Source organism: Aedes albopictus, chromosome 1, assembly GCF_035046485.1.
Source record: "Aedes albopictus strain Foshan chromosome 1, AalbF5, whole genome shotgun sequence".
NCBI lineage: Eukaryota > Metazoa > Arthropoda > Insecta > Diptera > Culicidae > Aedes > Aedes albopictus.
In genome coordinates this window covers 130,593,173-130,621,071 of record NC_085136.1, presented here as the reverse complement: position 1 = coordinate 130,621,071, position 27,899 = coordinate 130,593,173, and the positions used below count along the sequence as shown (strand labels likewise).

The window sequence follows — 27,899 nt, the reverse complement described above, 5'->3', positions numbered from 1 at the left end:
GTTAAAAAGCATTGCAGTTAAACCGTTTGCACCGACCGAACGTCTACTGTATATTTCGCTGGTTCCGGGAGTAACAATGTCGACTCAAGCTTTGATAAACGTTATTAATCCTTACGTAGTGATCCCTAAGACAAAGCGAGCGATGCTTGGAAAATTTCCGCAGAGCCGCTCTCTTGATTGATTTCATTTTGCGTAATTCACTGGTTTGCCAGGGAGGCCGAGGAGTTGGCCGAAGCAAGTGCTTTGATAGCAGCCTGGCTATCTGAACAGAAGTATTTTACTTTGCCCATTACGTGCTGCTGAAGTGCTGGTTGCACTCCGCACATAAGAGCAAAGATTTCGACCTGAAAAACGGTGCAGTGTCTACCAAGTGAATAAGACTGATGCAGCCTTAGCTCACAAGAATAAACACCAGCACCTGCTCGACCTTCGAGAGGGGAGCCATCAGTGTAACATACGATGTCGTCTGAAATACTTCTCTCCAGATAACCAGGTGTCCACTCTTCCCGGGAAGGGAATTTCGTGGAAAATGTTATATATAGTAAATTACAAGCAATTGTAAGATCACTTGGAGCAAGGACAACTTTGTCCCAATTCACCAAAAGTGGATACAACGAGGTGTGTGTTGAACTGCGGTTCACAGGAGTTTCCTCTAGTAAACCAAGTACCCATAGACGGTAAGTGCAAGAAAGTGCTTCTTGTTTGAGATGAATGTGTAGTGGGGCAACGTCAAAGAGAACTTCGAGCGCTGCCGTAAGAGTTGAAGAGAACGCACCAGACATCGCCATTAGGCACATCCTTTGGAAATGGCCTAATTTTGATTGGACCGTTCTCACTTCGCCCTTTTGCCACCACACAAGACATCCATAAGCCAATATTGGCCGAACCACAGTTGTGTAAATCCATTTGATATACTTGGGTTTAAGACCCCAAGTTGTACCAAAGGCCATACAAGCTTCCTTTATTCTGAACTCAACATGTCCATGAGGTGTCCAGGAAAGCTTCGAATCAAGAATAACTCCAACGTACTTTACCTGTTCAGTCACATCGATTTCAGAATCAAAGAGACGTAAAGGTCGAACACCATTACGGTTTCGCTTTTCCGTGAGAAGAACAATAGATGTTTTACTCGGATTTACCGAAAGGCCATATTGGCGATGTTGTGAACGAGCATCCAACGTTAGGCGAGTGCCCCCTATGGAAGCGTCATCGGCAAGGCTCGTCTCATCACGACGACGGATGGACGACGACCGCCGCCGCCGACGACGACGACGACGAACGGCAGCAGAAACAACAGAACGACATTGACTGCAGCAGTGACAAGATGCTGCCTGCGCGCGTTCTCCGCGATGTTACTTTTAATTTGTTGTAATTGTAATATTGTGTACATAATGTAAATAGTAGTTTGTCAATAAATGTGCATGTTTTTATTATCGTAATGTCCGCGTGTGGAAGCATTCTCTCGGCCGTATATCCTCATTCCCCGGACATGAAAGGCGACATTAAGCCTCACCTACCTGAAGAGCATTTTGCATCAGGTCGAAAAGGGTGCTGATGCACATAGGGAAGTGGAACCATCTCGGCAGGGGTCCTATTTTGGGCACTTTTCTGCTATAATTCAACCAATTCTGAACCAATTGACACAATTTTTGGAACGCGATGAGATACGTATAGCCGTGTACAAAATTTCAAGTCAATTGGTTTGGAATTGACTGAGTTATAGCGAAGAGTGCCCAAAATACCGGCCGCAGCCCAAGTGGTTCGCTACCCTACCTACATTAGAATAACTAGTCACAGAAGTCCAATGTCGCGACTGTTCGTGTGACTAACATCTAGTTTGCCACGCCCTTACAGCGTCAGTAGCGGTACTAGAAGTGTTAAATAAATTTTGTTTACCAAAACAAAAGGTCCTCTACAAGATGGACACATAAAAATAGTCAATTACTGCAATTAAAGTTATTAACACAATTGAATGGGAAAAGTGACTACAGCGCCATTGGAGTTCTAGTGTATTTTTATTATACCTACATACGACTCTAGTGATGTACTGATTTGCGATTTAATTTTTGAAACTCTTCGATTCACATATATGTAGGTATAAATATATCATTATAGGCAATTTTGTGCGATTTCTTCAAACTTTCCGTAGCAGCAACTCTAAGGTTTACTTCGGTTCGCTTTTGGGCTTGGGCAGCGGAATATGTTCCCGGTCACTTTCCCGCAACACCCCAGGTGGCAGGAACCCTAGCAAAGCTGTAACGTGTTCTTTCAGCAGTTTGATGCGTTCCTCTTCGATAATTTCCTCGCGACGTTTCTCCTCCTGTTCGAACATACTCTGCTGCTGCATCAACTGTTTGACTTCGTCGGCACGGCGTCGCTTACGATCCTCCAAAAGTTCCTGGATGGCACGTCGATGTTCGGCCAGTTTGAGGCGCCGCTTTTCGTTGGTCATCTGATCGATTCGGTCTCGTTCGGCCCACAGCTTCAGCTGATCTTCTTTGAACTTACGTTCTTCGTCGGCTTCCCGCTGTCGACGGCATTCAATTTCCGACAGTTGACGTTCCAAACCGAGCCGGGCTTCGATACGTTGGCGAAGCTGCTGCTCCAGGTCACGCTGGATACGGTCCTCCTGCCGCTCGTCCAGTTCGGCGGCATAAATGTCTTGTAGAAGTTCTTCACGCTTGCGGGCTTCATCCTGTGTAAAAGAAACGATAGTTTAAACCTAGTTTTTAAGTCTTGCAACAAGTTGAAAAAGGATGACTTTTTTTCAGCACGAGTAATGTCTTTATGCCTGCCACGGGATATATAATTGCGATATGGTCATTGGCAGATGAAGCTCTCAGTTAATAACTATGGAAATGTTTAAAGCAATAAGACTTGCTCGAAAGAACGCGCCGCAAAAAGAAACGAGCTCCGAAACTACCCCCCCCAACACCTATACTCACAATTTCCGTCTGCAATTCGGTAACCATCTTCTCATTAAGCTGTTCCCGGAACCGCGCGCTTTTCAGTTTGATCTCCCGTTGTTCCTGTTCCTGGGCATCTCGATACTCCAAAAAGCGACGAATCCGTTCGTTTTCTTCGGCCAACGCAAGCTTTTGCCGTTCCTCCCAGATGGCTTTGGCTTCCTTGAAGTATTCCATTTCCTTACGGGTTCGCTTCTGGAGTTCCAGCTTGCGCTGGATATCGGCAAACCGTTCCTCCTGGAGTCGTCTACAGATCTCGTCCAGGTATTGTTTCTCCAGGAGGAATTCCTCGTACATGATCTGCTTCTGCCGTTGCAGTGCCTTCATCTGAGTGTGGAGCACATCTCGCAGTTCGCACTTTTGCTTCCATTGCTCTTCCTCGCACTGCCGGATGTATTCCAAGTTGTCCAACCGTTGCTGTTCGAGCACTTCCTGCTCCTTTTGGGCGGCTATCTTTTCCTCCAGCCGCTTGGCTTCCAGCTCGGCCTTCTGTGCTGCAATACCTTTGGCCACGTAGGCCGCCCTTAGTTTTGTTTCCAACTCTCGCAGCTCCTGGTTAGACTCCCGCAGCTGTTGCCGGAGCTTTTCCTCGTTGATCCGCCGACGATTGGCATCGTGCAGCTGCAAGGCCAATTCCTGTTCCTCCAGCAATTGCCGCTGCCTGATGGTTTCCTTAGCTTCCTCCTCTTGCCGTCGGGTGTTTTCGTCCCGTTCCCGGCACTGGGCCGTGTGCTGGCGCTTAAGCAAGCTGATCTGGCTATTCCGTTGTATTTGATTGAAGTCTTTGTGGTAGCTTTCGTGCTGCTTGGCGGATTCCACCTCCCGACAGAGTGCCGTTTGCCGCAACTGCCGTCGTTTCTCCGGCGCGGGGAACTGGTGGAAGAGGAAGATTTTGAGTAAAGGCTGTGAACATTAAACAACTTTTATTAGAAACTTACCATCCTGTCTTCTGTCCGTAGTCAGCAGTTTATTCTTCAGAATCCATTGGAAGTTTGGACAACAGTTTGGAAAGGTTCGAAACACAAACGGATGGGTGGCCATGGTAACAGATGTTTTGAAAAGCGATCCCTTTCCCCGATGCGTTATCCGCGTTACCACCACATGCACAAACGAACTTGGCCCTTTTTGAATTTCAGACGTGTCAAATTCTTGCAGGCTTTGTTTTGTTCCTCCTTTCGTCCTTCTCGTTCCGTGATCGGGATCAGCCGAATCAGCGTGTCAAAACAAAAAACCACAAAATCGCAGAGCAGCATGGCCGTGTTTGGTCCGAATAAACGCCGGAAAATCCCGGTTCCGAAGCGGCACGGTGTCCGAGATCCGCTGAAGAAACTTGCCGAGAGGGAAGCTGCGTAAGTACCGTATTGGTTTATGTTGGATTTCTGTTGTTAAGGGCACTATTTTGGAGTTGAAATTTGAGGCGCACTCGTGTTCACTGGAAGTCTTTCTATAGGGTAGAATTTCAATTTTGGCTACTCGTCTATTGTAGCCTTAGTTGATTATAATAGTTTTGTTTATTTCCGTCACACGAAAATAATAACAAAAATTAGGTAAATAAAATTATATTTAAGCCTTGGACTTGGAGAAAATGTGCTGATCAGATATGTACCCAAGAGGTGGTTCCTCGGGTTATGTGGAGATCGGCCCACAAAAACTCATTCTCTTCCTCGGTGGTTGACCCGTTAGGGATGATTTCGGAAAGGAGTTTCCAAGAGTACTCTTGTTTTTGAGGCATTCATCATCAGTTCGACCTTTGCTGGTTCGCGTTTCAGGCGGGTGTACAGCTCTGCCACCGTTACAAATGTTCTAGCAATAATGTCCATTGTCCATGTCGTCCGCAAAGCACACAAATTGACCGGATTTTGTGAAAATCGTTCCTCAACTGTCGAGCCCGGCTTGTTGCATCACACCTTCCAGAGCGATGTTGAATAGTCGACATTAGAGTCCATCACCTTGTCGCAGTCCCCTGTGAGATTCGAATGAACGGGATAATTCACCTGAAACCCTTACGCAGTTTTGCTCACCGTCCATCGTTGCTTTAATCGTTACGTGTCCGACAATTTTTTGTTTTTTTTCTATACCGTGCTTTTTAAATGGGCGCTGGGTACCCGGGTACCCTGTCGGCCACATAAGGGTCAATCAGTCTAGTCGGCTTCCCAGGAAAGCCGTTTTCGTTCATGATTCTCCATAGATCTGTCGTATGCCGCTTTGAAGTCGATGAACAGGTGATGCGTTGGGACCTGGTATTCACGGCATTTCTGGAGGATTTGCCGTACGGTGAAGATCTGGTCCGTTGTCGATCGGCCGTCGATGAAGCCGGCGTGATAACTTCCCACGAACTCATTCGTTTTAGGTGACAGACGACGGAAGATGATCTGGGATAGCACTTTGTAGGCAGCATTCAAAATAGTGATCGCCCTGAAGTTCTTACATTCCAAATGGTCGCCTTTCTTGTGAATGGGGCAGATTACCTTTTCCTTCCACTCCTCCGGTAGCTGTTCGGTTTCCCAGATCCTGACTATCAGCCGATGCAGACAGGTGGCCAACTTTTCTGGGCCAGTCTTGATGAGTTCAGCTGCGATACCATCCTTACCAGCTGCTTTGTTGGTTTTGAGCTGGTGAATGGCATCCGTAACTTCCCTCAGTGCGGGAGTTGGTTCATTTCCGTCCTCCGCTGCACTGGCGTCGTCGTTGCCTCCGTTGCCGTGGTCTCCCGTGCCTACGTTCTCCACGCCATTCTGGTGCTCTACGAAGAGCTGCTTCCACCTTTCGATCACCTCACGTCCATCCGTCAAGAGACCTCCGTCTTTATCCCTGCATATTTCGGCTCGCGGCACGAAGCGATTGCGGGATGCGTTGAGCTTCTGATAGAACTTCCGTGTTTGCTGTGCCGTTCCCAAGCAGCAGTTCCATTTCTTCGCACTCCGCTTCTTCCAGGCGGCGCTTTTTCTCCCGAAAGAGGCGGGTCTGCTGTTTCCGCTTCTGTTTATAATGTTCCACGTTCTGTTGGGTCCCTTGCTGCAGCATTACCGCCCTCGCTGCATTCTTCTCCAAAACCGTTCTGCACTCTTCGTCGAACCATTCGTTCCGTCGATTCCGTTCCACGTACCCGATGGTTCTCTCGGCTGCGTCGTTGATGGCTGCTTTCACTGTACTCCAGCAGACCTCTAGAGGGGCCTCATCGAGCTCGCCCTCGTCTGGCAACACGGCCTCAAGATTCTGTCGCTCTAGATTGTACCGTGGCGGTCGCCGGTACCGTTAATTGTTGATGACGGAGTGTTTTGGGTGCAGTTTGACCATCACCAGATAGTGGTCGGAGTCGATGTTGGTGCCACGATAGGTCCTGGCGTCGATAATGTCGGAGAAGTGCCGTCCATCACTCAGAACGTGGTCGATTTGAGATTCCGTCTGCTGTGGTGATCTCCAGGTGTAACGATAAGGGAGGCTGTGATGGAAAAAGGTGCTACGTATGGCCATATTTTTGGAGGCGGCGAAATCAATAAGTCGTAGGCCGTTTTCGTTCGTCTGCTGGTGGGCGCTGAACTTACCAATCGTCGGTCTGAATTCCTTCTCCTGGCCTACCTGAGCGTTCAAATCGCCTATGATGATCTTGACGTCATGGCTTGGGCAGCGATCGTATTCGCGTTCGAGCTGCGCGTAAAATGCGTCCTTGTCATCATCAGTGCTTCCGGAGTGTGGGCTGTGAACGTTTATTACGCTGAAGTTGAAGAATCGACCTTTGATCACACATTCTTTCGTCGATCGACCACCAACAGATCACGCGCCTCTGCATATCACCCATCACGATGAAAGCTGTTCCCAGCTCGCGTGTGTTGTCGCAGCTCTGGTAGATGGTATGATTACCTCTAAACGTTCGCACCATGGATCCTGTCCAACACACCTCCTGCAGCGCTACGATGCCGAACCCGCGGCCCTTCAGTAGATCGGCGAGTATGCGGGTGCTCCCAAGTTGAGAGATCGGCAGTTCCACGTACCGAGTTTCCAATCGCAAGTCCTTTTTGTTCGCTGGGGTCGTTGCCTTTGGTCTCGGTTCGTATTATTCTGTTGCTGATTTTTCGTTACAATGGTTTTTACGGCTCGCTCGTAGGGCCTGACAAACACCCTTTACCCACCCCTACCATAGTGAGCTTAGAGTCCTTCCCTGGCACTCGGACGTTGATCAACCGCCTAACCACCTAACATGGGGATCAGACGCTGTTGTGAGCCGCTCCTCCTGGAGAACAGACGCTCAGGTTTGCCGAAGCAAACCCCCCCCCTTCCCTGTCACCCTACGACTAAAGTTCCCACCGGGGTTGGTTACCCGATCTTCCCTAAGGTTACTCATAGTTTCCGGCCGGTACCACGAGGAGGTAGGGATAGGAGTTGCTGGGCAGAGGCTAGTGGAGCACAATGGGATCTGAATTGCGCAGCATACCCAGCCTTTACCGTGCTCTCGCTTCTATCTAGTCACATTGAAATAGCCGTTCTGAACATATCAGGGCATGCCTGGGTGGCCGTGCTGATGGCTACTGTCGATCCCGGAGCCGTGTTTTACTTAAACGACTTCGCTATTGCGATGAGCTCGTCGTTCGTCACCGGGGCGGGAAAGGGGCCCATGATTTTGTATCGTGGTGCGGGAACAACGTTTCCACTATCTTCTTCAGCATCTCGGAGTAGCGCTTTGGGAGTGCTGACGCGCCCTTCACTTTGGCTATGACTACCCTGTAGGCGTCACCCCAAGGGTTAGTTTTGGCTTACGCGCCTTAATCCCTTTGTTCGGTGCTAGTTTAGCCGCCCCGTACGCGTCACTTCGCTCCATTCTACCCTCATCGGTGCGAGCTCTTTGTATTCTCCTCTTAACTCTTAGGCAGGATGTGTAGAGTTCTGGTATTTCTGGACACCTGGGCTTGCGTCCATTTCTGGGTAGGGATCGCCTTATGGCGTCGCAAGCATGGCTTAGGGCTCCGACTGTTGCAATTCAGCGCCTGCGTGAAGTCCGCGCCAATCATTTGCGTATCCTCGATCGGCTCTGCACTGCCTCATACTCCACCTGTCGATCCCCTTGTTGCTTGCTCGCTGGTGGGTACAGGTCAAGAACGTTCTTTAAGGCCATGCCACGGTTTTATGGGACGGAATACGTCGCTGACATTAGCCCATCCGCCGTGTCAAGTCATTGTCACCCGATCTTATTAAGAGGATAGAATGCCGTCGCTTCCAGCTCACGTGTGCCTAATTACCTAAGCGTGTATGTACAGGGGATACTCAAAATAACTGAGACAGGTAAAATTTTCACTTTTCAAAAAATATTCAACTCGCTGTAACTTTTCGAAAAGGGCATTAAATATTCTCAAATTTTTACTGTAAGTTCATCAACTAGTTGTGTATCGGTGGTTCAAATTTGGAAAAGATCGGGCCATTCTACACGAAGTTATAAAGATTCTAGAAAAAAAAGGTATAATTATCCGATAGCCAACTTTGAGCTGTTATATCTCCGGATTCAATGAACCGAATGCAATGAAATTTTGATCCTTTGACTAATATAATGAACTTTAAAAAACAGTTGACTTATTTCTAAATTATTATTAAGAAAAAAGTTATGGCGATTTCATTTATGCCATGTTTTTTTCATTAAATGTATCTATTTTTCATATCCATGCCATTACTTTTTCAATTTAATGCCGGCTATTTGGTTGCTTATCTTTGAAACATAAATATATTCAATTCAATTAAAGGGAATTTAAATTAACTATAATTACTATCTCAAATTTTGAAACGATGATAAAGTTTTGGATAAATTGTTGTTATATTAGAAAAATAATCTAATCTTAATAATTTTCTTTCGTGTAAAGAATTTTAAGTTTAGTCAAAAGTTTTTAATAGCTCATTATATTAGTCATAAATGATCAAAATTCCATTACATTCGGTTCATTGAATCCAGATATAACAGCTCAAAGTTGGCTATCGAATAATTATACATTTTTCTAGAACCTTTATAACTTCGTGTAGAATGGCCCGATCTTTTCCAAAATCTTCCAAGATCTTTGAAAATTTGAGAATATTTGATGCCCTTTCCGAAAAGTTACAGCGAGTTGAACATTTTTTAAATAGTGAACATTTTACCTGTTCCAGTTATTTTGAGTATCCCCTGTACATTAGAGTGGGTCATCGTTAAATGGAAAAATGAAAAACTCAATGGTATCCCATTAGATCAAAGCTTTTTTGATCCCATTTCAGGACCCATATAAGTGTGCAAAAATTGGGCAGGATCGGTTATGTCTACGTTATGCGTTTGAAGTTTGTATGGGGTTTTACAAGGGGAAAACACACTTTTTTGCATTTATCTCATAATAAGCTCGAATTTTTCTAAAACCATGTAACCGATAAAGTGAAAACACAGCCTAGGGTGTCCTGAAAGACTTTGTCGAAGACTGCGAAGTGATCTGATGCTTATGAAACAAGTTATTGCGTTGGCATTGCTTGCCGAAACAGCATGATTTTGTTGCTATTGTTATTCCTTTACATGTTAAAACATAAACACATGCATGCGGTTCGTTGATTATAACTATTTTTACAAGCATCGGATCGCTTTGCGGTCTTTAACAAAGTTTTTCAGAACATCCTTGGCTATCATTTTACAGTATCGGTTAAAAAGTTTCAGACAAACTTTTTCAACTTATGACAAAAATGTAAAAAAGTATGTTTTCCCATACAAAATCCCATACAAATTTCAATTGCAATGCGCAAAGTGTAGACGCAACCGATCGTGCTCAAATTTTGCACAGATACTCAGGACCCGAAACGGAACCAAAAAAGATTTGATCTGAGAAAACGGTTCCGATGACCCACGCTAATGTACATACATAATAGAAAGTACCATAACTATTGTTTTCTCATCAGTATAAAAGACAAAATCAACAACCCCCCAAGAGAAAAAGACGTCCAGGAGGTTTCCAATCGATTCAAAAAATTTGTCCAACTCAAAGAGCAAACCAGAAATCACGCTTCAAACAAGCAACGAACTCCCCATCAACATCAGCAACCGAAGCAGCGCCGGGAGCCGAAACGAAGCCAACTCCAGGTCGGAGACAGCGTCGTCCGGCAACTTCCGAAAGAACCGGAAGAAGCATTTTTGGCTCGTGCCAGCAAACTGCAACAGGATCGGGTGACGGAGGCTAAATTTTCCTCCAAGTTCAATGTGGACATCGAACGGGACGAGTCAACGGGAGCCGTTCGGCTGAAGAAACGGAAAACCCACGAAATCGACGAACTGTTGAAAAAGAAAGCCGAAGAAGCGAAGGGATTCAAAAAGAAGAAGAAGGCGAAGGAGGAAAACAAGAAGTTAACTCTAGCTGAGAAGAAGGCACTGAAGAAGCAGAAGATCGAAGAGAAGAAACGTAAAGAGGAGGACAAACTGCTGGAAGAGTACCAGATGGATAACGTGGCGTTTGGGGAGGTGGTTGATGGGCCGCCAACCCTGAACACGAAACCGAGACGTGCGGAAAAGCTGGAAGGGGCACCAAGGGTAATTGGAAGCTTAGATTTTTTCTAAACGTTATATTTCTAACATTTGTTTTTTTTTCAGCCTGGTCAAAAACGATTGTTGCTGCACTCTTTGTTGGATCCATCGAAGGACGAAGATGACGATCAAGATGCCGAGCCGCAGAAAAAGAAATCAAAGAAAAAGTCACAAGCACAGCAGCAGCAGCAAAAGTTGGACCTCAAAGGGAAGCGTAAGAATTTGCCGGTTTGCACTAGAATGAAGCTGGAACGAGAGCAGCAAAGTGTAATCGAGCTTTATCGGCAGATGAAGAAGTCCAAGAACCAGGGGGCTTGAGATGTAAATATGGTTGATAAGCTTACTGGACTTATTTCATTATGGTATCGAATGAATAGAGAAAGCCGTATCCATTGACTGCATTGCATTTTAAAGCAAGGAGGGAAAGGGACAAGAGCTCTTTTTTAATAAGTCGTACTCAAACATACATACTTACACGTATCTCTATCAATTCTCAACAAATTTAGAAACTCATTCATTCTCTATCGAGAAAAACGGTACTCCAGTTGCCGGTTAAGATTAGGACTACTAACCCCAATTCAAGTTGTCAAGTAGCTTGTGTCGAGGAATGACCGATTGAGGAGGTGAAAAAGATGCTCGATCGTTAACGGAGCCTGTGGGGCACCACCCCCCACAATATTTTGTTCCTTACCGCGTTATTGCAGTGTTCTGGCGTGGCAGACCTTTTCCTCCTTGATACTCGTGGGATTCAAATATGAATATTCATAACACTAAAAATCAAATATGTAGTTGAGGTAGCGGTAGTGGCGAGGTTAAACCCTTTGCAAGAAGCAGAAGCTTGGCTTCATCATTGATTTTGCGTCCTTGATTTCAACAGCAAGGACCTAAAGCAGACCCTGCGGAGACTTAGAAAATTAATGAAGGCAGCCAAGCAAGACCATGGGAACCCATGAAAATTGCGACAGTGGCAGAACCCGCGAAGACAAAGGTTCCGATGTCTATCCAAACGGAGTCCTTCGCTTTCGCTGGTAGCCCAAAGAGTGCGGCGGATATGACTGCCTTGGACAAACATTCGCAGAAGCGTGTGAGGCAGCCGTCAGGTGAGGAGCTACTGCAGACGGCGCCCGCAGGGCTAGGCGGTTGTGTGCCCCGAAAGCCGGTAGTAATGCAGGTAAGTCGAACCCCAGCCAGGCGTTCCGTAATGCAGGAAAAGATAAAACACAAAAACAACATTTTTTCCGAGCTTAACATCAACAACTCCTTAACCCGTTTGCCCTCAGCTGAGACATAACAGTTGAAAAATTAGCCCATTTCTCAACAGAATTTGACCAAATTTTGAATACAAACTCGCACAACACTCTAGTTTTGGAAATATACGGGATCAAAATTTCCTTGGACTTCTGGGCGGAGTAAGACCGGTGGGTCACTGGGTCACGCCCTTGAGTTCTTGGGATATTGAACATATGTATATGAACCATCCGAGTCTACATTTACCTTTGTGTTTTCAAATGACATTAAACACAAGATATGATTCTTATAAGCTCATAGAACTCAAGATCTGACTTCAATCAGGCCATTCCAGGTACTCTCAGGAATCTAGTCGAGAACTTAACTAACCTGTTCGATGTAGTATTGGTTTCTGAAGCTAACCGTTGTTTTCCGCGTGCAAATAGCTCTAATTGTCATACATGTACGGTTCTCTGAAGTTGATCCATGACTTCGCTTAGATCATCAAATTTTCCTAGGAATTTGTAATTGTGAAAGGCATTCTCACTGACACATGATAAAAAATAAGTTTCTGTAGTGCACAGAGGTATCACATACATAAAATATGTGATTATAGTTTATCAACAGTTCCTAGAACTCAAGGCCTGACTTCAACCAGGTCATCCCGGGTACTCAGGAATCTGTTCGAGGAATTTACTTACTCCTGTTCGGTGTATTATTGGTTTCTGGAGCTATCCGTTGTTTTCCGCGTGCAAATAACTCTCATTGTAGTAAATCTACGGTTCTCCGAAGTCAAGGCATGACTTCAATCAGACCGTCCGAAGTTTCTGCAGATCGTTACCATAACAAACATTGTACAGATTTTCAAATATTGGTGCAAGAAGAGCGATGAAAAACAATTGAAAATCATCCGAGGATTCAGACAATCCATCGAGAGATTCAGAAAATTTAAACAGTATTACAAGGACAACACATGTTCTGAAAATGTCTCCGATGACCTTTGGGATCAATAAGGGAATCTTAGGGGTAGGCGGGGCAATATGGACACCCTAAGGTTTTTGCCAACTTTACCTGGCAAAATGTCAAAAAAGTTTAGTTTTTTGATACATGTATCCTTTTAAAGTCTATTTAGCATCTATTGCATAAGATGGCTCACGAAGAAAAATGATTTATCCACTTCAAAAAATGTTTTGAAAAATGTTAGTTTTTCATGACCGTCTTCAAGCATACGGGGCAGAATGGACACCCCCATGGGGCAATATGGACACCATGAGACTTTTACGAATTTCGTACATTATTTACACCTATAAAGTAATTTCATTACAAAACAACTATTATGGTTGAATAATACGCCGAAGTAGTTCATTTTTGTTCAGTTAATTAAAATTCAGGCTGTTTTGTATAAAGCTTCGTTTTTGTCGGCATGTTCAGCTGTGCCTAGAAAAACTATTTTCCACTGCTGTCGTTTTTTGACCAATTTGGTTCACCCTATGTCTACTATAGTGAACATTTAACCGAAAATATACTGAAATCAAAGAATTTGGTTGGTTTGTGATTTAGGTTATATTTTTCCCTTGCTGCTTCTTTCATGAAGGTGAGTGTCCATTTTGCCCCGGCAGCAGAAGATATTTCCAAGCTTGATTTTTGATATAATAAAGAAGAAAATATAAACATGTTAAGCTTGTAGATACAGCAAAACTACTTGCATGTGTTCTAGAAATATCAGGTTTTAATCGACCTGCAATAAATTAATCACTAAATCTTATTTTAGATGGTGTAAAAATTATAATTTCCATGCACAAAAAACGGAGGACGCAACTTTTTAGTGTAAAATCACGTATAATTTTAATTTCGAATGTTTCTTTCCTGAAACTACGTTTTAGACAAATGGACTATATTCTCTATTCATTAAAAGTTCAAAAAAGTTCGCATATTTCAAAATATTGAGGGTGTCCATTCTGCCCCGGGTGTCCATATTGCCCCGCCTACCCCTATCTCAATGTTATTTGAAAACAACAAACATACACTACCCGTCATAAGTACGGACCTACAAAAAGTATTGCAACAATATTGCATCACCCTGACTCACCTCGATATCTCTAAAACCAGAACACCTACAAAAACGTCGCCTACAGAAAAGTTGTTGCTTTTGGTCTTCTGAATAACTTTCCTGAAAACAGCATCTTTGTAAGTCCTCAGGTTTTGGAGATATCGAGGTGAGTCAGGGTGATGCAATATTGTTGCAATACTTTTTGTGAGTCCGTACTTATGACGAGTAGTGTAAATGTAGACTTGGATGGTTCAGACGTGTTCAATATCCTAGGAGCTCATAGGAGACCTATCGAAGAATCTCAAAATCGAACCTGTAGCAACTTCAACTATCATTAGGCAACGGAACTCCCATTGAATTACTTCGTTAAGAAGAAAGTTATGATTTGGTCTTATTTTTACCCGACTTGACCCAGTGACCCACCGGCCTTACTCCGTCCAGAAGTTCAAGAAAATTTTGATCCCGTATATTTCCAAAACTAGAGTGTTGTGCGAGTTTGTGTTCAAAATTTGGTCAAATTCTGTTGAGAAATAGGCTGTTGGTGATTTTTTGAACTTTTATTTCTCAGCTGGGGATAAACGGGATTAAGTAATGATTAAACAGTTTTAACTAGGTTTTGTTAGTAAAAAGAAAATCGGGTTAAGTATATACTGTTCCTTTTAATTCCACTAAGTATTTGCATTCTTCGACAGATACGTATTTCGACCTGAACTATATGGTCGTCTTTAGTGTACTTGACTCGACTCAAGCACTGAAGACGACCTTACAGTTGAGGTCGAAATACGTATCTGTCAAAGGATGTAAATTGTTAGTGGAATTAACCCGATTTTCTTTTTATTACAGGTATTCCTCTAGGACGCGGTTCTTCATAACATAACCATTATCATAGGTTCTGTTGTTTATTACAATAACCAATGTAAACAAACCACCGATAAACGTCATCTGTTATGAATTCGGGTATGTATTTATATTATGCGAGGTTAGTTGAAAATATTCATAATGCGTGGCAACCCTTGAAACATGATTTCTGCGTGCTACACGCTCGTTCAAAACTACTTAAAAATGAGTAGTTTTCGACTCACTTTGGTACAAAGTGGATCAGCTCAATTTAGAGTAAAATCACTTTTGAGTAATTGCAAGATCTTGCAAAATTAGAGTAGTTTTCAACTCAGTTTATTAATTTCAAAAATAGCAAAAGTGAGTAGGTGTTACTCACTTTTTCTATATTTATTTGGATGAAATTTTATATTATAATTCATTATAGAAACAAACAAATAAACAAACGAACAAATAAAAAGACAGGATACTGATTTATTTGTTCAATACAATTATTACAATTTCAATTTTCAAATATCAATATTAAAAAGCAAAATTTAATGGAAGTTTATATTGCTCTTCGTGAGGTTCTTTGTGGCTAGTTGGTTGTTTCCATTCCGTCGTGGACTCAAACAGAAAACACATTTTGCCCGAAAGAGATCCTCACACTAAGATCAGCTCGGTATTTTCCCCATCTTTTTACTGAGTTCTCAACAGCAGATTTAACTCGGTACGCTCGGTTATTTATTTTGCGGATATTCTGTAAATGAGTTACCGAGCTCAGCTCACAAACTGTCAAAAGTTACTGAAGCACGGTAAATATCGTTACTGGTGAACGGTAAAAACGATTACCGAGTGTACCGAAATAAATCTGCTGTTGAAAACTCAGTAAAAAGATGGAAAAAATACTGAACTCAGTGAAAAAATTACTGAGCTGGAACATCTGAATCTTAGTGTGCTGTCCAGGGGTTTTTAGGATAGAGACGAACCAGCCAAGGGCTGAAAGTCTCTTTAATAAAGACAAATCAATCAAATCAAACCTGTCCAGGGGGATATACAGGAAATTTCCATTTGGCAGCTTATCTAAGTTACAGTTTTGTTCACGGATCCATGATGCATTAACGACATGCCTCGCCATTTCTATTTTGCGTGGACAAGATCCTGAAATAAACAAATATTGGCATATTATTTTTCTTGTTCTCAAAGTACATATATCGGATAAACACTTACTGTATACTTTTTAAAAACGTTTCAGGGATGAACATAGTGCAAAATTATTTTAACTTTTAGGAACAGCGAGTAACATTTATTGCCGGACTCAGCTAATTTCTCACAAGTTTCTGACGGTTACGACTGAATTCTTTTTTGCAGCCGATTCTCAAAAGTAAGTAAAGTACAAATTTTCTTAAAGAGAGTAGAAAGCTACTCAGATCATCAACATTATGTTACTCACTTTTGACAGTTTTTGCAAAAGTTCAAGACTGAGTCGAAAACGACTCAGTTTAGAGTAGTTTCGAACGAGCGTGTATCTTTGGCGCCATGTGCAGCAATGTTGCCTGCTGTGAAGCTGAACGATCACTGTTAAAGTTTCTCCAGTTGGATAAAAATCGATAACTAATCAAAGAAGCGTCCGATTTGAATGTGGTCTTCGGCAATGTTGTAGCCTAGGAGTACTAAATGTCAACTAACACTCTAGTGCACTTGGGGAAATGCTACGGTTTTCCCATAATAAATCGCATACAAACTTAGAAGGGCTTGTGCACTCTCAATATTCAATCAATTCAGCTCGAAATTTGGGAGAAGGCATAGAATCTGGTTATGAATCGAAAAAGCTATGTGGAGCAAAAATAATAAACCATCTTAATGAACAATAGTCTACATAGGGGGAAGGAGGTCTGTTTGGATAAAATTTTGGTCTACACGATTTAGATATGTATATTTTTGTGTGCACTGCACAGCTTGATGTTAACAAAGAGCGTCACACAAAAAGGTGCAGAACTGATTCCTGGTTCTTTTCTTTCATGGCGTATGTTGGAATAGGTCGCTTTTATTTAATTCTGCTTTTCTAGTGTAATGTTATTATCATTCATTGAAACCAGGCCCCTGACACGGCCTATATCAATGCATTGGAATCATGGTAGACAGGATGTCCTGGGCGCTAATAAATATCGCCCACTGTCAAATGCGAAAACATCAACAATTTTTTGTTTAACGATTATTTTGGTTTGTTGATCAGTTTTTGGAATCATTTTTTCCACCTGTTATGATCACAAAACTCTTCAAACTCGCTTTAATATTAATGTACGGTAAGAGGAGCATGCGATTTGTTGAATAAAGCAACCCAACAAACACGCATTGTGAATATGATTTCGTGTGTGGCTCACAACATCAAACAAAAGCAGCGTTTGTTGATTACACGCTCGTTTCAATTTGCACGAATATGAGTATAAGGCAGTTAGATGTTAACAGCCAATTGGCTACGATATGTTTCATTGATGCCAGGGGCCTGGTGGCAACACTGCTCTTATGTAAACAAAAACAAAAATGCCGGTTTTTGTCACGGATTTGTTTGTAAACAAACAAGTAAACTTTGGTGCTTAACGCTTTCTCAGATCTAAAAATGCGCTTTTTCTTGAATTTTGATGGTTTTGAACATTAACAGCGTTATCAAGGTAATTTTTAAAGAACTTTTTTTTTGAATAATTATACGTCGAGTAACATGTAATTCATTTTCTAGCCAAAACACACTGAGCGATGGATGATCCCGAACCAGAGGCCAGTACAAGCAGAAACCTGCAGCAGATACCACCGAGCCGATATGAGAGAAGCGATGATCCCGAATCAGAGGCCAGTACTAGCAGAATGCATCAGCAGAAAACACCAAGCCGACATGACAGAAGCTTTGATCCCGAATCAGAGGCCAGTACTAGCAGAATGTACCAGCAGAAACCGCTACATCGACATGAAAGAAGCTTTGATCCCGAACCAGAGGCCAGTACTAGCAGAATGCACCATCAGAAACCACCAAGCCGACACGAAAGAAGCTTTTATCCCGAACCAGAGCCCAGTACTAGCAGAATGTACCAGCAGCAACTACTAAGCCGGTATGGGAGAAGTGATAATCTCGAATCAGAGGCCAGTACTAGCAGAATGTACCAGCAGAAACCACCAAGCCGGTATGAGAGAAGTGATGATCCCGAACCAGAGCCCAGTACTAGCAGAATGTACCAGCAGCAACTACTAAGCCGGTATGGGAGAAGTGATAATCTCGAACCAGAGGCCAGTACCAGCAGAATGTTCCAGCAGAAACCACCAAGCCGGTATGAGAGAAGTGATAATCCTAAACCAGAGGCTAGCAGAATGCACCAGCAGAATCCGCCACATCGACATAAGAGAAGCTTTGATCCCGAACCGGAGGCCAGTACTAGCACAATGCACCAGCCACCAGGCCGACATGAGAAAAGGGATGATCCCCAACCAGAGGCCAGTACTAGCAGAAAACACCAGCAGAAACCCCCACACCCACTTGAGAGAATCGATGATCCCGAACCAGAGGCCAGCACTAGCAGAATACACCTACAGAAACCACCAAGCTGGTATGAGAAAAGCGATGATCCCGAACCAGAGGCAAAAACTAGCAGAATGCATCAACAGATACCACCAAGCCATCATCAGAGAAGCGATAATCTCGAACCAGAGGCCAGTACTAGCAGAATGCACCAGCAGCAACCACTACATCTACATGAAAGAAGCTTTGATCCCAAACCAGAAGCCAGTACTAGCAGAATGTACCAGGAGAAACAACCAAGCCTACACCAGAGAAGCGATGCTGCTGAACCAGAGGCCAGTACTAGCAGAATGCACCAGCAAAAACCGCCACATCGACATGGAAGAAGGTTTGATCCCAAACCAGAGGCTAGTACTAGTAGAAAGTACCAGCAGAAGCCACCACACCGACTTGAGAAGAGCGATGATCTCGAAACGGAAGCCAGCACTAGCAGAAAGTACCAGCAACACCCGCCAAGCCGACATGAGGGAAGGGATGATCCCCAGCCAGAGGCCAGTACTAGCAGAATGTACCAGCAGAAACCACCGCACCGACTTGAGAGAAGTGATGATCCCGAACCAGAGGCCAGCACTAGTAAAAAGCATCAGCAGAAACCGCCAGGCCGCCATGTGAGAAGGGATGATCCACAGCCAGAGGCCAGCACTAGCAGAAAACATCAGCAGAAAACGCCAGGCCGACAAAATAAAGGCGACACTGATGAAGATCTCCTAAGACGAATTCTGCTCAAATTTGACGACGACGAAAACCAGTCGCTTAGCGATACCGGTAGTAAATCTGGCGGCAAACGCGTACAGCAACGGAAGAAAGGTGGTAATGTAAGTATCACGTACGTGACAATTTATAGGTAGTTTGGAAAGCGTGCCAACGAGGGTAATACTTATGACACACATGTGATACAAGAATCACTGTACAATTGCGCTTGAAATGAGTGCCATACTGAAAATTCTCTCAGTTCAAGTCAATCTTATTAGAATTTTCTTGACACTGCGTACCGTTGTACAGGAATCCCACTCGTATCACATGTCTGTCCGGGGTATAATGAATGATAACTAATCGAGGGTTTCCGTTGATTCAAAGCGATAGTCGCAACCTTCCAAAGCCATTGCTCCGCGAGGGCATCTGTGTTGAAGTGAGAGAGGTGAAGAACAGAATTCCGCCTGAAATATTGTAGTAGCAATCAGTTTATTTAGATTTTAGAACTTTATTTAATTATCTTTTGTGGGGAAACTATCTATTTGTTCTATCTCCTTCCATTTCTAATAGACCGACCTAGGCTACGATCGCCGTCGTATCAATAAGAAGCTACGTTTGTTGCGGGGACCTTTGCTGGACATTCCGCCGATAAAAGTTGTGGTATCCAAATTCAGCGCCAACAACCAATTGTATATCGGCAATTTGGCCGAAGATGTTGTAGGAGAAGAGCTGGCTGAAATGTTTTCGCCGTACGGTGAGGTGGGTGAGGTTGTCGTAAATAAAGATAACCCAAAGAATATATACGCGTTGCTGCGCATGGATTACTTTTCGAATGCGGTGCATGCAAAGCGTGTCATGCAGGGATTGTTGCTCAGGTACCGGCCAATGTGTGTGCGATTTGCTCCCTACGCTAGTACCATTCGCGTTTACAATCTCACTCAATGGGTTAGTAACGAGCTGTTGCACAAGGCGTTCGAGGTGTTTGGCCCTGTAGAACGCGCCCTGGTGTATGTTGACGAACGTGGAAAACCCACTAATGAAGGCATGGTTGAGTTTAAAAACGAAACAGGAGCGAAAGTCGCACTACGGTACTGCACCAAAAAGTGTTTCTTTTTATCAGCGTCGCTGCGACCAGTCATTGTTGAACTTCATACCCAACAGCATGATCCAGAAGGGCTGCCGGAAAAGACGATAAACAAGGATGCCCCAGAGTTTCAAAAGGAGAGACAGGTGAGTTTAGGGTAAGTTTTGTATTTTCTAGAGGTGACATGTTGGGAGTACTCCATTTAGCATAATGCCGTTTGGCATAATGACCAAAAAGAGAAAACTTGTAAAGAAGGATCATGATTATTGTCATGCTAAACGGTACTATACCATATACTACAATCATCATGTCTTCTGATTGATGTATATAAACAATCAAAATACGGTTGAATTCCAGCTTGTACAGTGGTACAGCCATGTGATCCAATGACCATCAGCATTTATAGTACTGAAAGTCCATTCGGTTGAACTTAATAATCATACCTAGAGAACTTCAACTACAACCAAGAATGCTACTACGTGTCGATAGACACGTCACACGTAGGAATAGATTTTAATCAATAACTTCCATTGTACGAGAAATGTAGCATTCAGATTTTACAAAGAAAGTACACAATTCACTAACATTTATCCTTCTCGCTTTGTCACAGAAAGGGCCGCATTTCGCCGATCCCGATTCGTTCGAGCATCAGTACGGCCAACGTTGGAAGCAAATGCACGAACTGTACAAGGAGAAGGCCGAGGCTGTGAAGCGCGAATTGGCCGTGGAAGAACAGAAACTGGAGGCGCAGATGGAATTTGCCCGTTTCGAGCACGATACCGAGCAGATTCGAAAACGTACGTTGAAAACACGATTACATTGGGAGCACTCCATTTGGCATAACACCGTTAGGAATAATGCCGCTTGGAATAATGCCGTTGTTTGGCATAATGACAGCATAATGGTCATTTGCCATACAAACTATCATCACAGACAAACAGACGTCTAACTCTACTCACTTACCATCGTTTATCTTTTTAACGGATGATTCAAATACTATATAGTAAACAAATCGCACGCTCACGGCGCTCGCATCGTTTTCATTATATTTGACATTCGCTCACTACCGCCATCTACAGAGCAGTTTGCGAAACACAGTGTAATTAGCATTGGGAGATTATGTTTTCGTGACGTTGATTTTAATCGCAATTTGTTTCAAGTGATACGTCTGTTTATATGTGCTATCATGTTCTTTCTAAATTATCTATACTTGGTATTATGGCTATCGGCATTACGCCAAATGGCCTTAATGCTGACCGCCCATTATACCAATCAATATTATGTCATCCGGTGTTATTAAGCCTATTGTCGTCAAAGGTCAGGTATCATTTGGCTTAAGAACGTTTGTCATATGGTAATTTGTCATAAAAATACTTGGCGTAATGAAAATTTGGCATATTTCCATTTCATATAAGAAACCTATGACTAAAAATTTCTCATCACTTTTCGAAGTTATGTTTTGGTTATGAAGCTTACTTTTCTTACAATACTGTTTCATGTCCACTAATCCGTTCGCTTTCTTATCATCACCACCTATTTCACTCGATAACAGAGTTGCGCCAGCGCGAGCAGGGTCGTGGACAGCAGCACCAGTTCGATTCGGAAATTAAGGAACGCATGGCAGCTGCCATGAGTGAAATCGAACAAATGCAAAACCGCATCAAACGCACTTATGAGACGCTTCATCGTTACTCGCAGGAAAGGATGTTGTGCTTGCAGGTTTGTGAAAAATTAGACGTTTTTTTCTCGCAAAGTTTTGATTTGGTTTTTAAATGTTTCAATGTTCTTAAAACAGGACAAAGAAGAGGACAACGAGGGTGATTTCCGTCTACCGTCGGAAGCGGTGAAACAGGAAGATACGGGTGGCCTTGATAGTAGCAGCTTTCTCGAAATGGTAAGTTGCTGGTTTCGACTACATACCTATTACACCTAGTTAAAATGAATTTGGATGTTGTGTTTATACTAAGTGTACATGTTATCATTATTATTTTTTTCTTGCAATTGTTTCAAACAGGGTAACGAGAAAGATATCCTTCGACCAGTAGAAGGGGAGAAACAGGCTGGTAGTGGTGGCGGCTCAGCTAGCCTTAGTGGCTACGGCTTTGGTAAAACAGTAAGTGATTCATTCAATATTAGAGTATCTCCTCCGACGACTACATTGCTGAACACATTACCAAACGTAGCATTTGATCTCTTACCATGCACAAACCGCTTGCACAATAGGTTCAAGTAGTCCGTCTGATCTACAAATTGCAGAGAACGTGATCTATTTGACATATCTACTCGCTGCTATTCACAAAAACTTCTGTTTGCCACAGATAAACATACGAAACACTGGCAACATTAATGTGAATTCCCATTGATCACATTTCCAAAGATCATTCGACACTGATTTTTCATTTGGGCCTAACTGACATTTTCGAGTTCTCTTCATCGATCCTCTCTTTGTGTTATCACAGAATGTGTATTGAGTTTTCCAAAGATTTTTTGGTTGAAATGCGAAGAAGACGACTACATGTTGCTATGGAAACACAAAGAATAATGATTTTGTTTTTTTTATCAAGTTATTAACGAAAGAGAGAGTCGACGAAGAGAAATCGATCAAGTCAGTTAGGCCCTTATGAAAAATCATCATTATTTTAAATCTTCATATCTTCATATGGCCTTCACAATCAGAGGTGCACGCATCTTTTTGCCTTTCTCGTTCTCCTAAGTCAATTGAAAGGCTATATGTTCACATACAAAACGGATTCCCGATATAATGCTCGGAGGTTAAGTCACATATACCAATCAACTCAGTTCGCCGAATTGAGATGATTTCTGTGTGTATGTATATGTCTATGTGTATGTGCACAAAAAAGGTCACTCACTTTTAAAGCACTTCCCATCAGCCGATTTTTTAAGAATCATTTAAGATATATTATTCCTCGAATCGAATCAGAATTTTACCGCATTGTTTGCTATTAAAAATGTTCCGGATCGGTCAAGGTGTTCCGGAGTTTGGCCATTTCAGTGATCCGGACCAGCACCGGTTGAGCTCGCCGTATATAAATCTGAATCAAGCCCCATTATGAGACACATCAAACTGCGGCGATTATTTTAATCTTTAGCATGGTTGACAAATTTTGTGCGGAAACACAAAAATGATAACCAGAATATCCTTTATGGCGGTCTAAATCCAAGATGGCGGCTCCAAATTCAAGATGGCGGCTGTTTAATGGAGTTTTCGAGAGTTTTAAGCCTTAAAACCATGCAAAATGGGTGTATTTGGAATGGGGAAGAAGTCTGGAGTCCAAAAAATGCGACCAGAATATCCAAGATGGCGGACTTAAATCCAAAATGGCGACTGTGCAATTTGGCCGATGACCCCCGCGGAAACCGCTGCAGCACAAAGCGCCGCTACTCACCTTTGAGGTACGTCCACTCTGGTCGATGGCTGAAACATGAAAGAGGCCGAGTCCGATGGACAATCGGACACGATGCTTGTAGCATGTATGTGTTGATGACACGAGCCATAAAGGGCTGACTGACGTAACCCAACGTATCTAAATACCCAAGGTAAGAGATTCCCGCAAATGTCAAAAATGAGACTCACCAACACATCTGCGTTAGTTATGAAAGTTAGTGTTTTTACACTAAAATGTCATTATTTCAGCAAAGTTTGTAAAGTTTTAGTAGTTTGGATGTTTCTAAATGCTGAAAAAATATGTTTAGAACCAATTAAAAAAAAATTGTTACCGATTTTCAAATGGCGATCTTTCCTGTTTTATTGCATGGAAGTCACTTTTAATCCAGTAAGATGCAATTAAATAGTTGCTTCTATGATGAGAGTGCTTAATTTCTTAAGAAAGTTTGCTAAATAGTGATGCGCCCATACAAATCAGCGCTAACTTCATAACTATTTTTTGCTTTTTTCCTTTTCTCACTAATCCGTTAATATTAGCGGGAATCTTTTACCTTGGTATTTAGATACTTTGGACGTAACCAAGCATGTGTTATGTTTATCTTTGACACGTCTCACATCCCCAACGGTGTAGGGCTGTGCAGCATATACACATCTCCCCCCTCGTCACATGAAAATGATGGATTTGGAATTAATTTGAATTATATTTATTGTGCATCTTTACTTACGTCCGTTAAATTAGTCCCTAAATAAAATCTACTTTGTTTACAACTTTCACATGCAGCCTAAGAAACACTTTTGGAGGTGTTATAATATTTAGGGCATCGCATGAACAAGCCTATTATTGGTAGGACTTGAACCAAATCGTAAACATGTGTTTTTGTTCATCGCAAAATAGTTACACATCGTCAACAAGCCTTTAAAGCTTGCTGACAACTAGTTTATAAACACTATCAAAACTTTGTTTTCATCGTGAAAAAGAAAAAAAAAATCTTGGATGCACGCGCGTGCAATACTATTGTCGGGCCGCCACCAAACCGGACTTCGCATAATCAAGTCGCGACGCGACCCAACTCGCGACGTTTTTTAGTCATGTCAAAAGTAGTGCGCATCCTTTCCGTTATTGTCTGCAACACAGCGCACTAGATGCGAAACAGTTGCGACACTTGTGGATCAAGAAAATGGCAATTTTTGATTGAATGTCGGTCTTGATTCCAACCGGATAGACAATATAGTATCCTATAGGCATAAAAATAAAAATAAACAAAAATTCTGTGTAAATGAAGTATTTTTCCTCAGGGCGATTTTAATGTGTAATTTGAACCGTTAGCTATTATAGCTTTTCCGTGTTTTTCGTAAAAAAACGCCTGCATACACGCTTCCTTGGTTGAAGCGTTCGTGGTTGGGTAATAATCGTGTAAACCGCGCAAATACTTGGGAGACGCTTTTCAGCCTATAAGGCCTTTTCATGTGACAGATCCGTGCATGCATTTGTTTACAAAGCTTGAACAACAGCTGCTAACAAGAACGTGTCATCTTCATCGAAGAACTGTCAAACGCCCGAACAATCAGCTGATTCAAGACGTCAAATGAAAAGGCCCATTGCAACCAGCTGTCAGCAACCACTTGCTCAAAAATTGAGCTAGTTTGTTTACACCGGTTAATCATCAAAATTTTCACCATCATTCACGTCTACGCACCAGGAAAATCAATTTCGCAAAGCTGTAGCCGTCAGAGAAGACTTTTCGTTTATATTGGCTCTGACGGCAGCAAAAATGCACTCACTCCAATGGGAAATCCCATTTGTATCTGTCATCGTGTGCGTGAAGAAGTATAAACAAACGTGTTTTGTCTCGTTTTTTCTCACGTTTGCCATACGACTCCCGCCAGGCGGCAGCACTGCGGCGCTGTCAAGGCCTATAAAATAAATAGATACAGATAGTCTTGGTGAGGAAGCTGGTTCGTATTACACCGTCGTATACCATTAGGTAGCGCTCCTGACGATAAGAAAATCCCACAGAATTAGCAGTTTCCAGGACTGTAAAGCAGGAGGATTCCAAATAGGGATTCGAAGTTTTAGTTGGAACTCAAGGTTTTTGATACATGTTTTCTTCTTATTATTTTAGGTTCAGTTGTTGCTGTTGCTGCCTGTCATATATTTCTTGTTCTTTTATTCGGCCGTTTAAAGGAAAACATTTTATTTAATATAGGGGAAAAAGGAGAAAAACGAATTTTATGCATCATGACCTACACTTCTGACGTATTTTTGCAAATATGCCGGCTGTTTCTTCTGCCTCACCGGTCGCTGGACCTCTTTTTCTGGTGTATCAACGGAGCTTCCGTCATCGTCCTCGTTACGCCAGTTTCCAACTTTCTTCGTTTGAGTAACGTGCCTTTTCACGATTTGTCCCTCGCTGCTCAAGGTAAGATTTCCGTTAGTTTCCTTAAGCACCGTGTACTTCTGAGGGTCAAATCTGGGTTCTCCTTTCATTCTGCTGTGGCGTTCGATAATCACAGTATCGCCCGGTTTTACACGACATTCACGGGCTCCCCGACGTGCATCTTCTCTTTCCTTACCGAGTAGCTTTGCTTTCCTATCCTTCGCATCCAGAGTGTCATCGTTGAAATCAGCCTTTTGATAGTCCAAGAGGGGTAAACGTCGCTTGATCTTCCGGCCCATCAATACTTCTTCCGGTGGGATGCCAGTTACTGAATGGGCAGCCGCATTGTGTGCGTTTACAGCGGCCTGCAGCTCGTCCGTGAACTTAGTTCCATTGTCGGTAGCAGAGGCCATCGCTCGGTTGATGAGCTTCATATAATTTTCCACCATCCCATTCTGTTGAGGAAATAGGGGGGTGGAAAACACGGTCTGTATCCCCCTTTGTGCACAATACTGCTTATATTCTGCGCTGTTAAACGGTGGACCGTTATCGGAACGCATTGACGCCGGAAAGCCTTTCCTAATGAAAATATCTTCAAGTACACGCTTAGTGTGGTCAAAGCTTGTGGATTTGACCGGGCGTGCAATAAGATATCTGGACCGATAATCCACAATCACCAAAATAGATATGCCACCGTGCTTGGCGTATGGCCCGTTGAAATCTAGGGCAATCGTCTCCCAAACAGATTGAGGTGCGAATACCCGCCTCATAGGGGTGGGTTTCTCGGGTTTTCCATTGACGGCACATGTCCTGCAGGATTGTACCCATTTCTCGGCATCCGATGTTATTCCAGGCCACCACACACGTTCCCTCAGGATGCTTTTCAATTTGGCTACCATAGGGTGGCCATCATGAGCCAGCTCCAGAGTTCGATCCCTCAACCAGAGTTGATGTACACGTGCTGTAGTCCCATGTACGGGAGCCACATTGCAAGCAAGCTCCCAGGAGCACAGTACATTTTGAGACTGAAAGTTGTGCGCCTCATTTTTCTCAAGATGCGTCTCATGAGCTGCGTCTCATGCGCTGATTAAATCAGAGTTTCCCATTGCTCATGTGTACATAAATGTGACAGCGAGCCTCCTACCAAATTGTCTCCCAGCTCTTCAAAATCTCAGTGTGCTGCGCTGCTAGGAGGCTCACAAAAATCTGGTGGGTGCGAGCTAAGCGCCTAGCTCCCTGGGAGCTCGTCTCATGCGCTGCGTGAACTGTTGGTATCTAAGGTGAAAAACAACTTCTTGGTAACGAAGAACCTCAACTACTTTTTTCCGTACATAACACAAGTGTCTGGTTGGTCTATACGATACGACTAGGGACTCTCAATGCAAAGGTTAAGGTATCAATTCTCGTTCGTTTAGGAAGTTTTTGTCGTGAAATTTTCTAATTTAATCAGCGCATGAGACGAAGCTCATGAGACACATCTTGAGAAAAATGAGGCACACAACTTTCAGTCTCAAAATGTACAGAGCTCCTGGGAGCTCGCTGGCCATGTGGCTCCCGTACATGGGACTATAGCACGTGTACATCAACTCTGGATTAAATTAGAAAATTTCACGACAAAAACTTCCTAAACGAACAAGATTTGAAACCTTAACCTTTGCATTGAGAGTCCCTAGTCGTATCGCATAGACCAACCAGACACTTGTGTTGTGTACGGAAAAAAGTTGTTGATGTTCTTCGTTACCAAGAAGGTGTTTTTCACCTTAGATACCAACAGCTCACGCAGCGCATGAGACGAGCTCCCCGGGAGCTATGTGCTTAGCTCGCACCCACCAGATTTTCGTGAGCCTCCTAGCAGCGCAGCACACTGCGATTTTGAAGAGCTGGGAGACAATTTGGTGGGAGGCTCGCTGTCACATTTATGTACACATGAGCAATGGGCCTCAACTTCTCCGGAATTACCGCGCATCCATTTCTAACCAGCAAGCCATCCTTCAAGGCACAGAGAACAGACATCCAGGCTAGAACAAATTTCATTCGGAAAGTTGTGTAAGGATTTGAATCTTTACTTGAGTAAGGCTGCAAACCAATACACGATGACAATACTAACGCCACCAAACACCATATTGCCACAGTCAGTGGTGAATTGAAACATTTCAAGTGGTGAATTAGATTAGTATGGGAAATTAACCGATTGCAGC

General features: G+C 43.1%; 3 protein-coding genes across 3 annotated transcripts in view; 2 read left to right on the top strand and 1 right to left on the bottom strand.

Annotated features, from left to right (window-relative positions):
* Positions 1 to 2,035: 2,035 nt before the first annotated feature.
* On the bottom strand, positions 2,036 to 4,055 carry LOC109403564 (meiosis-specific nuclear structural protein 1). The gene is made up of 3 exons (XM_019676382.3): positions 3,905 to 4,055; positions 2,946 to 3,839; positions 2,036 to 2,695 (listed from the first exon to the last, which is right to left on the bottom strand). Exons 1-3 carry the CDS (start codon positions 3,905 to 3,907, stop codon positions 2,165 to 2,167), a joined length of 1,428 nt encoding a protein of 475 aa, XP_019531927.2. The 5' UTR covers positions 3,908 to 4,055; the 3' UTR covers positions 2,036 to 2,164.
* Positions 4,056 to 4,151: 96 nt separating this feature from the next.
* On the top strand, positions 4,152 to 10,820 carry LOC115260562 (uncharacterized). The gene is made up of 3 exons (XM_029861479.2): positions 4,152 to 4,315; positions 9,861 to 10,485; positions 10,546 to 10,820. Exons 1-3 carry the CDS (start codon positions 4,218 to 4,220, stop codon positions 10,795 to 10,797), a joined length of 975 nt encoding a protein of 324 aa, XP_029717339.2. The 5' UTR covers positions 4,152 to 4,217; the 3' UTR covers positions 10,798 to 10,820.
* Positions 10,821 to 17,145: 6,325 nt separating this feature from the next.
* The window catches only part of LOC115260568 (uncharacterized), a 33,585-nt gene continuing 22,831 nt past the window's right edge, over positions 17,146 to 27,899 (top strand). The window contains exons 1-7 of the mRNA XM_029861504.2: positions 17,146 to 17,244; positions 17,310 to 18,955; positions 19,404 to 20,063; positions 20,528 to 20,714; positions 21,470 to 21,636; positions 21,713 to 21,811; positions 21,932 to 22,030. Coding sequence (XP_029717364.2) covers positions 17,327 to 18,955; positions 19,404 to 20,063; positions 20,528 to 20,714; positions 21,470 to 21,636; positions 21,713 to 21,811; positions 21,932 to 22,030 — 2,841 coding nt within the window. The 5' untranslated portion in view covers positions 17,146 to 17,244; positions 17,310 to 17,326. The remainder of the gene's footprint in view (positions 17,245 to 17,309; positions 18,956 to 19,403; positions 20,064 to 20,527; positions 20,715 to 21,469; positions 21,637 to 21,712; positions 21,812 to 21,931; positions 22,031 to 27,899) is intronic.

What these genes read in the sequence shown, in the direction of transcription:
- LOC115260562 (XM_029861479.2), top strand. Translation starts at nt 4,218, where the DNA reads ATGGCCGTGTTTGGTCCGAATAAACGCCGGAAAATCCCGGTTCCGAAG. An exon ending in CTTGCCGAGAGGGAAGCTGC is followed by an intron (nt 4,316 to 9,860) that starts GTAAGTACCGTA and finishes TTTTCTCATCAG; the next exon opens with TATAAAAGACAAAATCAACA. An exon ending in AGCTGGAAGGGGCACCAAGG is followed by an intron (nt 10,486 to 10,545) that starts GTAATTGGAAGC and finishes TTTTTTTTTCAG; the next exon opens with CCTGGTCAAAAACGATTGTT.
- LOC109403564 (XM_019676382.3), bottom strand. An exon ending in CCGAATTGCAGACGGAAATT is followed by an intron (nt 2,696 to 2,945) that starts GTGAGTATAGGT and finishes TCTTTTACACAG; the next exon opens with GATGAAGCCCGCAAGCGTGA.